This window comes from Nycticebus coucang, chromosome 11 (assembly GCF_027406575.1).
Source record: "Nycticebus coucang isolate mNycCou1 chromosome 11, mNycCou1.pri, whole genome shotgun sequence".
In the NCBI taxonomy this organism is placed as follows: Eukaryota; Metazoa; Chordata; class Mammalia; order Primates; family Lorisidae; genus Nycticebus; species Nycticebus coucang.
In genome coordinates, this window is record NC_069790.1 from 74,871,556 (window position 1) to 74,883,549 (window position 11,994).

The 11,994-nt window shown below is 43.2% G+C and overlaps 1 protein-coding gene across 1 annotated transcript in view; it reads right to left on the reverse strand.

Moving 5' to 3' along the window:
• FBXL13 (F-box and leucine rich repeat protein 13) overlaps nucleotides 1–11,623 on the reverse strand; it is a 266,364-nt gene extending 254,741 nt beyond the window's left edge. The window contains exon 1 of the mRNA XM_053608560.1: nucleotides 11,531–11,623. Within this exon, the coding sequence (XP_053464535.1) occupies nucleotides 11,531–11,605 (75 nt within the window). The 5' untranslated portion in view covers nucleotides 11,606–11,623. The remainder of the gene's footprint in view (nucleotides 1–11,530) is intronic.
• Nucleotides 11,624–11,994: the final 371 nt, after the last annotated feature.

Below are 11,994 nucleotides of genomic sequence, written 5' to 3' on the forward strand. Positions count from 1 at the left end.
GGGTCCTTCTGACTCCATGGAGCACAGGAGTGAGTCATACTCAAGCTGACAACAGACCCCTGCTATCCAGTTGCCGGAGACCTTTTGAAATCTCCCACCTGAGACTGGGTGCTGACAGGGATGATTGATTTGGATCTCTTGAACTAGACCAATCACCCGAGGACTACCCAAGTGGTATCCTGGGTGTGTGGTTGTGGGAAGGTTTGATTTTCCCCTTCCAGTTGTTGCCCATGGGGTGCAGAGTGGCTTAATTGCAGGTATTTCTCCACAGCCGAGACTTCTACCCAGAGTAACTGATTCACTATGGTAGGACACAGAGCAGCTGAAAATAAGACAGAACCACTTAGCCCCAGCTCAACAAGGAAGTCCCCCGTCTCCGGCCATAGCGCTGCACAGGTCCTTTGCAAAAATCTATGGGAAAAGGTATAGACACCAGTCCCAGCTCTTGGGCAAAGGGCTGGTTAATCACTACTCCAGGAGCCCCCGATTCAACTTCACCTTTTCTGCTAATCTAGCCAGATGGTGTAAAATAATCATGGGACAGAATCAGCAGAAAAGCTCCGGTAACATGGAGGGGGTGGAGGCAAGATGGTTGACTGAAGCCAGCTTTGCACAGAGGCTCCCGTCCAGAAGGAGAGTTAAAGGACAGAAATTTAGCAAGTAACCTTGGATTAGAGCTGTGCCAAGAGAGAAGGTTGAAGAATGCACATCAACCCTGCTGAGGCAAGCTATGACCCCAAGGATAAAAACAAAAGGTACAAAATCCATCGCCAAGCAGACAGGAGTCCCCTCCCCCATGAGAACAACTCGGAGTACTCCATACAAATAAGCGAGCAGAGTTCAAAAGTCCTCCCATAATATGCCATGGGAGAGACCCTCTAAAAACTGGACCTACTTCCCTTACTAGGGTGCCATGGCACCTTCGTGCCAGGCACAAAACTGTATATATTCTCTACCTGCAATTCTGAACTCCCAGCACTCCCCTCCACTCTCACTCTGAGGTCTGGAGGCCTGTCCCCCAGGAGTCCAAATTCTTGGGTATTTTCTCAAGAGGTGTGGACAGGGCATGGATTGCTGCTGGTCAGTGCTGATTCTGCAGCATGGGAGTGAGGAGAGGACAGTCAGCTTAGAGGGAACCATACAGGAGCGGTGGTGCCCTGAAACACAGAGCAGGAGCCCCAGCGGCAACAATAGGGCTCACTCCTGGATATTCCAGAGTCATACCCCTTGTCTCTCTGGGCAACCAGAGAAAGCTGGGCATCTTCTCTAGTGGCAACCATTGGTAGAACACATCTGGGACAGAAATGCACGCCCTGAGTAAAGGTTTTGCCTGAGGCAGTAACGGCTTGGGCAGAGCGCGGGGACTAGAATACGCACATGCAGAGCCGGCAGATTCCCAAGGCAAGGCTAACCCAGAGGACCGCTTTACTGAGCCTAAGACACACCTGGCCCTCAGGGGATCAGTAGCTGAGAAAAAAGAGGGCAGGCAGAGGCTGGAATTGACAGCTAACTGTGCCGCTCCATACAAACTGCAGCTGAGACTGGGCAGCAGCACAGACAGGGCCTGAGTCGCAGGTTCTGTGAATGCAAACAGTGTCTCTTCTGTAGGGGAATATAGCTGGGACAGAAACAAATTCTACAAAGTTGTTCTGTTTGGTCAGTAACATCAATCATGGGCGGGGTTGGAACTGAGTGAACAGCTCCAGCCTCCATTAAGCACCCGAGGTTGTCAGGCCTCACTTCCCACTGCCAGATAGTGACAGAGAGCAGTGGCCTGCCTGAGACGACATAGATCTCCCCATGATTCAGGCAGGGGCAAACCCCTGGAGTATCTGCTTACTGGAGGCAACTGGGTCACAGCCCTGCAGGGTTATCAGTGGGGAAAGAGGCATCAACCTTCCCAGACTAATCTATTTGCTGGGTGGATCTTCCTGACCTCACAGAGCACCAGAGTGCCACAGCACCAGAGAAATATTTGAGTTGTCAGCAGACCCCTGTGATCTAGTTGCCATAGACCTTTTGAACTCTCCTACCTGAGACAATTGCTGGCTGAGACAATTTATTTCGACCTCTTGAACTGGGCCAATTGCCTGAGGACAATCCAAGTGGTACCCTGGGTGTGTGGTTGTAGTAAGGTTTGATTTTTCCTTTTCCAATTGTTGCTTGTGAGGGGGAGGGATTGAATTAATTGCTGTTATTTCTCCACAGCTGAGACTTCAACCCAGAGTAACTGATTCACTAGGTTAGGACAGAGACCAGCTGAAAACAAGACAGAGCCACTTAGCCCCACCACACCAAGCAGGTCCCAAGTTTCTCAGGTCGTAGCACTGTATGGGTCCTTGGCAAAGCTCCAGGAGAAAAGGTACAGACACCAGTCCCAGATTTTTGGCAAAGGTATGGTTAATCACTACTCCTGTAGACTCCAACCCAACTTCTCTTTATTTGCTCATCTAGTCAAACGGTGTAAAATAGCATGGGGAAGAATCAGCAGAAAAACTCCGGTAACATGAATAACCAGAGTAGATCAAGGCCCCACCAAAAAAAGATATGGCACATGCAACTGAAGATCCCATTCATAAACAGATGCACGAGATGTCAGAAATCGAATTCAGAATTTGGATTGCAAACAAGATTAATAGGATGGAGGAAAAATTGGAATTAGAAATTCCAGGAGCAGTTCAAAAGTTGTCTCAAAAATTCAATGAATTTAAAGACAAAAATCACCAAAGATTTCGACACACTGAGACAAGAATTTGCAGCCCTCAAAAATCTGAAAAAACACAATAGAATCCCTCACTAACAGAGTGGAGCAAGCAGAAGAAAGGATTACTGACATTGAAGACAAAGCTTTTGAACACTCCCAAACTCTCAAAGAGGAAGAGAAATGGAGAGCAAAAACAGATCATTCTCTCAGGGAGCTCTGGAACAATTTGAAGAAATCTAATATTCGCCTCATAGGAATCCCTGAAAGCAATGAAGTGGCTGCGCAAGGCACAGAGGCTTTTCTCCATGAAATTATGAAAGGGAATTTTCCAGACATGTCAAGAGATTCTGAGATTCAGATAGCAGACAGTTTCAGAAACCCACCACGACTCAACCCAAATAAGACATCCCCCAGGCACATCACAATTAACTTTACTAAAGTTAACATGAAAGAGAAAATTCTGAAAGCAGCCACACATAAGAAAACCATAACCCACAAAAGGAAGAATATTAGAATGACTACAGATCTCTCTGCCAAAACCTTTCAAGCCGGGAGAGAATGGTCATTGACTTTTAATATCCTAAAACAAAATAACGTTCAAGCCCAGATCCTGTGTCCAGCTAAACTGAGTTGCATTTATGATGGAGAAATTAAATACTTTAATGACATTCACATGTTGAAGAAATTTGCCATAACTAAACCAGCTCTCGAGGATATTCTCAGACCTATCTTCCATAATGACCAGCACCATCCTCTACCACAGAGTAAACTCACTCAGAAACTTTTGATCAAACTCCAACTTCCACAGTGGCAAAAGGATTAAAAATGTCCACTGGATGTTCAAAAAACTCGATACCCAAAATTCTACCAGGCTTATCAATATTCTCCATTAATGTGAATGGCTTAAATTAACCTCTAAAGACGCACAGGTTGGCTGGCCGGATACAAAAACTCAGGCCAGATATCTGCTGTATACAAGAATCTCATCTTACCTTAGAAGATAAATATAGACTCAGGGTCAAAGGATGGTCATCTATATTTCAGGCAAATGGAAATCAGAAAAAAGCAGGCATTGGAATTCTATTTGCAGATACAATAGACTTTAAACCAACAAAAGTAAGGAAGGATAAGAATGGTCACTTCATATATGTTAAGGGTAATACTCAATATGATGAGATTTCAATTATTAATATTTATGCACCCAACCAAAATGCACCTTAGTTTATAAGAGAAACTCTAACAGACATGAGCAACTTGATTTCCTCTAGCTCCATAACAGTTGGAGATGTTAACCCTCCTTTGGCAATGTTGGATAGATCCTCCAATAAAAAGCTGAGCAAAGAAATTTTAGATTTAAACTTAACCATTCAACATTTGGATTTAACAGACATCTACAGAACACTTCATCCCAGCAAAACTGAATACACATACTTCTCATCAGCCCATGGAACATACTCCAAAATCGATCACATCTTAGGCCACAAATCTAACCTCAGTAAATTTAAAGGAATAGAAATTATCCCTTGCATCTTCTCGGACCCATGGAATAAAAGTTGAACTCAGTAACAACAGGAATCTGCATACTCATACAAAAACATGGAAGTTAAATAACCTTATGCTGAATGATAGCTGGGTCAGAGATGAGATTAAGAAGGAAATTGCCAAATTTTTGGAACAAAATGACATTGAAGACACGAATTATCAGAACCTCTGGGATACCGCAAAGGCACTACTAAGAGGGAAGTTTATAGTACTGGAAGTCTTCCTCAAGAGAACGGAAAGAGAGGAAGTTAACAACTTAATGGGACATCTCAAGCAACTAGAAAAGGAAGAACATTCCAACCCCAAACCCAGTAGAAATAACCAAAATAAGAGCAGAATTAAGTGAAATTGAAAACAAAGGAGTTATACAACAGATCAATAAATCAAAAAGTCAGATTTTTTAAAATGTCAATAAAATAAATCTTTGGCTATCCTAACAAGAAAAAAAAGAGTAAAATCTCTAATTTCATCAATCAGAAATGACAAAGATGAAATAACAACAGACTCCTCAGAAATTCAAAAAATCCTTAATGAATATTACAAGTAACTTTATTCTTAGAAATATGAAAATCTGAAGGAAATTGACCAATACTTGGAAGCATGTCACCTTCCAAGATGTAGCCAGAATCAAGAGGAAATGTTGAACAGGCCTATATCAAGTTCTGAAATAGCATCAACCATACAAAGTCTCCCTAAAAAGAAAAGCCCGGGACCAGATGGCTTCACATCAGAATTCTACCAAACCTTTAAAGAGGAACTAGTACCTATATTACCCAACCTGTTCCAAAATAAAGAAAAAGAAGGAATAATACCCAACTTGTTCTATGACGCAAACATCACCCTGATCCCCAAACCAGGAAAAGACCTAACATGAAAAGAAAATTATAGACCAGGCGTACTCAAACTTTTAAACAGGGGGCCAGTTCACTGTCCCTCAGACTGTTGGAGGGCCGGACTATAGTTTAAAAAAAAAAAAATTGAACAAATTCCTGCACACTGCACATATCTTATTTTGAAGTAAAACAAAACAAAACGGGAACAAATACAATCACACCAGCTCATGTGTCTCATGGGCCGCGGTTTGAGGACCATGAGGATATTGTTATAGACCAATATCACTAATGAATATTGATGCAAAAATATTCAACAAGATCCTAACAAACAGAATCCAGCAACACATCAAACACATTATACATCATGACCAAGTCGGTTTTATCCCAGGATCTCAAGGCTGGTTCAATATACATAAATCAATATAATTCAGCACATAAACGAATTAAAAAACTAAGACAATATATTCTCTCAATTGATGCAGAAAAAGCTTTTGATAATATCCAGCATCCCTTCATGATCAGAACACTTAAGAAAATTGGTATAGAAGGGACATTTCTTAAACAGATAGAGGTCATCTACAACAAACCCACAGCCAATATCGTATTGAATGGAGTTAAATTGAAATCATTTCCACTTAGATCAGGAACCAGGCAAGGTTGCCCATTGTCTCCACTGCTCTTTAACATTGTAATGGAAGTTTTAGCCATTGCAATTAGGGAAGAAAAGGTGATCAAGGGTATCCATATAGGGTCAGAAGACATCAAACTTTCACTCTTCGCAGATGATATGATTGTGTATCTGGAAAACACCAGGGATTCTACTACAAAACTCTTAGAAGTGATCAAGGAATACAGCAGCGTCTCAGGTTACAAAATCAACAGTCATAAATCGGTAGCCTTTATATATACCAACAATAGTCAAACTGAAAAAACAGTCAAGGACTCTATTCCTTGCACAGTAGTGCCAAAGAAGATGAAATATTTGAGAGTTTATCTAACAAAGGACGTGAAAGATCTCTATAAAGAGAACTAGGAAACTCTAACAAAAGAAATAGCTGAAAATGTTAACAAATGGAAAATCATACCATGCTCATGGCTGGGAAGAATCAACATTGTTAAAATGTCCATATTACCCAAAGCAATATACAATTTTAATGCAATCCCTATTAAAGCTCCACTGTCATACTTTAAAGATCTCGAAAAAATAATACTTCGTTTTATATGGAATCAGAAAAAAACCTCGAATAGCAAAGACATTACTCAGCAATAAAAACAAAGCAGGAGGGATCAAGCTACTGGACCTCAGACTATACTATAAATTGATAGTGATCAAAACAGCATGGTACTGGCACAAAAATAGAGAGGTAGATGTATGGAACAGAATAGAGAACCAAGAGATGAACCCAGCTAGTTACCGTTATTTGATCTTTGACAAGCCAATTAAAAACATTCAGTGGGGAAAAGATTCCCTATTTAACAAATGGTGCTGGGTGAACTGGCTGGTGACCTGTAGAAGACTGAAACTCAACCCACACCTTTCACCACTAACTAAGATAGACTCTCACTGGATTAAAGATTTAAACTTAAGACATGAAACTATAAAAATACTAGAAGAAAGTACAGGGAAAACTCTTGAAGAAATCAGTCTGGGCAAATATTTTATGAGGAGGACCCCCCACCCCGGGGAATTGAAGCAGCTTCTAAAATACACTACTGGGACCTGATCAAACTAAAAAGCTTCTGCACAGCCACAAACACAGTAAGTAAGCAAGCAGACAGCCCTCAGAATGGGAGAAGATATTTGCAGGTTATGTCTCCGACAAAGGTTTCATAACCAGAATCCATAGAGAACTCAAATGTATTAGCAAGAAAAGAACAAGTGATCCCATTGCAGGCTGGGCAAGGGACTTGAAGAGAAACTTCTCTGAAGAAGATAGGCGCACGGCCTACAGACATATGTAAAAATGCTCATCATCCTTTATCATCAGAGAAATACAAATCAAAACTACTTTGAGATATTATCTAACTCCAGTAAGATTAGCCCATATCACAAAATCCCAAGACCAGAGATGTTGATGTGGATGTGGAGAAAAGGGAACACTTCTACATTGCTGGTGGGAATGCAAATTAATACATTCCTTTTGGAAAGATCTTTGGAGAACACTTAGAGTGCATCTTACAAGGATATATGTGAAATTTACTAAGTGTAGAATATAAATGTCTTAACACAATAACTAAGCAAATGCTGTGAAGGCTATGTTAACAAGTTTGATGAAAATTATTTCAAATCATATATAAAACCAGCACATTGTACCCCATGCTTGCATTAATGTACACAGCTATAATTTTAAAAAAAAAAAGATTCCATTTGGGCTTGGAGCCTATACTTTAACAGCTAGGGAGTCAGCTACATACACTTGAGCTGGCGGAATTGAACCCAGCCTGGGCCTGCCAAACAGCAATGACAACTACAATGAAAAAACAGCTGGGCACCTGTAGTCCCAGCTACTTTGGAGGCTAAGGCAAGAAAATCATTTAAGCCCAAGAATTTGAGATTGCTGTGAACTGCTGACGCCACAGCCCTCTACTGAGGGTGACATAGTGAGACTCTGTCTCAAAAAAAAAAAAAAAAAGATTTCATTTGATGTTAACAGTAGATTGGACATAGCATAAAAAAGAATTAGTAAACTTTAAGATATCAATGAAAGGGCGGCGCCTGTGGCTCAGTGAGTAGGGCGCCGGCCCCATATGCCGAGGGTGGCGGGTTCAAACCCGGCCCCGGCCAAACTGCAACAAAAAAATAGCCGGGCGTTGTGGCGGGCGCCTGTAGTCCCAGCTACTCGGGAGGCTGAGGCAAGAGAATCGCGTAAGCCCGAGAGTTAGAGGTTGCTGTGAGCCGTGTGATGCCACGGCACTCTACAGGAGGGCAGTACAGTGAGACTCTGTCTCTACAAAAAAAAAAAAAAAAAAAAATCAATGAAAAAGATCCAAACTTGAATATAAACGAAAAAGATATGGGGAGGGAAGAATAGAACAAAAGGGCTTGATGTCTGTAGCTCAGCAGCTAGGGCACCAGCTATATACATATACCAGTGCTGTAGAGTTTGAATCCTGCCCGTGCCTGTAGTCCCAGCCTGAGGCAAGAGAATCACTTGAACCCAAGAGTTTGAGGTTGCTGTGAGCTGTGACACCACCGCACTCTACTGAGGGCAACATAGTGAGACTCTGTCTCAAAAAAAAACCAAAAAGGAAAGAACAGAACAAAAGATACAGGTAAGACAAAGTAGTTAAAAAAAAAAAAAAACATAATTGGCATCCCATAAGAAGAGAGAGAACTGACCATGAATTTCCTAAAACCCCCCCAAATCATAAATCAACAGATTCAGTAAGCTGAGGAAACCAAGTGAGATTTTTTAAAAATCAGCCTCTATTCAAATGGTTTTCAGGGAAATGATATTATAAGTGACAATCAAGTTTTATTTAGGGCAGGGAGGTGAAGTTTGGAAGAGGTTCAATATACAAGGAAAACTATTATGAAAAGACTATTTATATATTCAAAAGCTTGCAAAAGACAGTGTGGGGCCTGAGACATTGAGTCAGATGAACAGCTGTACAGAGATATGAGGAAGAATGGGATTCATCTTGATAATCTCTTAGAGGAAGTGGGTAATGAGTTTAAAGTGGATGTGTGGCTCCAGAAGACTGCTCTCTTGCACCTGCTAATATAATGTGGCAGCAGAAGTGAGTAAAGAACTACTCAGAAGAATACTGTTTTAGGCAATGGGGAATATGCTTATGAGGGCGTCTTTTCTCTGGGTACAGAGCAATGTGGTAGGCAAGAGCCTTCTCAACCAAAGGAGGAAGCAAGGACTGCCTCTTGAAACCTTTGTGATGTTACAGCAACTGGAGGGCAAGATGAAAAGTGGCTATCACTTCCCTGATGTATCCTGACCTTCAAGTCTACTTTTGCTACCTACTCCCTGGCCATACCCTGGACTGAGTTATCACTCAGAATGACTTGATGCTGAATCTTTTTTTTTTTTTTTAAGACAGGGTATTGCTCTGCGACGCAGGCTAGAGTACAGTGGCACATCATAGCTCGCTGTAAATGTGAACTCTTCTGTCTCTGCCTTCTGAGTAGGTGGGACTACAGCCATGCACCATCATGCCCATTTATTTTTATTATTTGTAGAGATAGGGTTTTGCTGTGTTACCCCAGCTGGTTTTGAACTCCTGGCCTCAAGTGATCCTCTGGTCTCAACCTCTCAAAAGTGCTAGGATTATAGGCATGAGCTATCCTGCCCAACCAAACCTGAATCTTAAATACAAACATTTCACTTTCTGACCCTTACCTTTATGTTTCCAGCTCTTTTACCTAATAATTCCAGCTCTTTTACCTAATAATTCCCTCTACTTCTCTTCATTTGCCTTACAGGAACCTCTACTTTATGCCCATTTATCAGCATCACATCCTGTTCTGATTTCCCATACAGTCATGAGAGTCCTTAGCCCATCCCTTCAGATACTCAGTACCTTAGCTCCCATGACATTCTGGATGCCTGGCAAATTTCTGTCCTGGATGAAGTCAATTATTTCTGCATCTGTATCATTTACTGAATACTACTTGAGAAAAAAATCACACAACTGGGGACCACTCTATCTACATATTTTCATGCATAACTGTATAGAGGTACAACATGAATAAAACTCATTATAATAAATTAAAACAATACAGGTATGTATAGAATAAGAAGTTAGAATTCTCCTTCATCTTCCCTGGTAAACCCATCCCCCTCCCCAAACATCTGTTGTTAATAGTTTGGCCTATGTTCTATGCATGTGTTATTGTCTCAAATATAAATAGGTATACACACATACACATAAACACTTATACAAATATATATGCATATATGTATACATGAAATTAGACAGAACATAGTGGACACTTTGCTGGGCAACTTGCACTTTTTCTTTTTTACTTGGAGGCATTCCTTCTCGGTAGGTACAGAAATACTTTATTGTACATATGTCATTCTCTTAATCACAATTTACATTATTTACTACTTTAACTATTAAACAATGTTACAATGAATATTCTTGTACATCCTTCTGAACGTATCTCTCTAAAGCACATCCTTGTGGCTCAGTCGGTAAGGCCCCGGCCCCATATACGGAGGGTGGCGGGTTCAAACCCTGCCCCGACTGAACTGCAACCAAAAAATAGCCGGGCGTTGTGGCAGGCGCCTGTAGTCCCAGCTACTCTGGAGGCTGAGGCAGGAGAATCGCTTAAGCCCAGGAGTTGGAGGTTGCTGTGAGCTGTGTGATTCCACGGCACTCTACTGAGGGCCATAAAGTGAGACTCTGTCTCTACAAAAAAATAAAAAAGTGGAAATGTTTGGTCAAATGGTGTATGTACTTAACATTTTAATAAATAACAGTACTTCTATTTACCATCCAAAAAAAGAGGGAGGCTGTAGTATGTACAGCCCTCAGAATTGCACAGGAGAGTTACCACACCCAGCTGGGCTCTCCTTCTTCCTTCCCTAGACAGCTCTCTCCCTCATTCTATTCTCCACATAATTTGTCTTTGCTTAAACCTCCTACTGCACCGCCATTCTCATCCCCACCCAAACACACACGGTTGGCAAATATCTCACCAATTATTTGTAGAGAAAACAGAAGTTAACGAGAACTTTTTTTTTGCAGTTTTTGGCCGGGGCTGGGTTTGAACCCGCCACCTCCGGTATACGGGGCCAGCGCCCTACTCCTCTGAGCCACAGGCGCAGGAACTTGATCAACTTCCTACCCACAAATTTGCAAAACGTACTATCCACCACACCCTACCTTCCTCCCCTATTATAATAGAGGAGGTGGGCGGTCTTCCTGCTGTCCAAAGGCAATCCCGCTTGTGTGGGTCCTTCCCTTCACAAAGTGCTGGCCACATTCTGCCTAAAGGTCTCAGCTCTGCTCTTCCTCAGCTCATCTCCATCTACTTTCTGTCCTCATAGCTCCTTTGAAACCCCAAGCTCACCATGGGCAGCGTCCACAGAATTCCTTCGGGTCCTTATCTTAGGTGATTACTACCCATTCCCTCCTTAAAACACTTTTCACAGTGCCACTCTCTCCTGATTTTCCTCTTCTTGGCGTCTCTGACACTTCTTTCTCACTCCTCCGGTCCTCAGGTTCTTCTCATCCAAAGTTTAAAAGTCGTTGGAGTTTGGCGTTTCCGCCCCGAGCCCAGCGCTCTTTTTCTCTGGGAGATATCCCCCACTCCTCGCTTTCTGCCACCATCACCCCTCTGTCTTCTCTCTGATCTTTACCTTCGGCCCAGACCGCCGACTAGTCCCAATTTGACTTCAGTCTCTCCCACCCCGCCCCTCCTAACCTCCACTCCCCTCTCCCTTGTAACCCCCTCAGTCGGTCGGTGTCTGCCGCCGCGCGCCTCCAGTACCTCGCAGACCTGAGGAATGTAGTTGGCCTTGAAGTAGTTCCTCAGCCTGGGGGTGGCGTTGCGAAGCGAGGCCATGGTCGGAGGCCTTGCCGACTCGCACAGCTAGTGCAGGAGTCGCCGCGCGGGAGTTGGGCCAGGCGCGTCCGGGCGTTGTCCGGGCAACCAGACGGGAGGAGGGCGTGGCGCTTCCCCTCCACTAGCTTGAGGAGGGAGGTGGAGCGTCGCGCTCCCGGGCCCTAACGTGAGAAGGGAGGCGGAGCGTCGCGCTTCCCGGCCTCTAGCGTAAGTTGGGAGTCGGACTTAGCGCTCCGGCCGCTAGCGTGAGGGAGGCGGAGCCTCGCGCTTTCCGGGCCCCTAAGGTGAGGAGGGAGGCGGAGCGTCGCGCTTTCCGGGCCCCTAACGTGAGGAGGGAGGCGGAGCGTCGCGCTTTCCGGGCGCCTAACGTGAGGAGGGAGGCGGAGCCT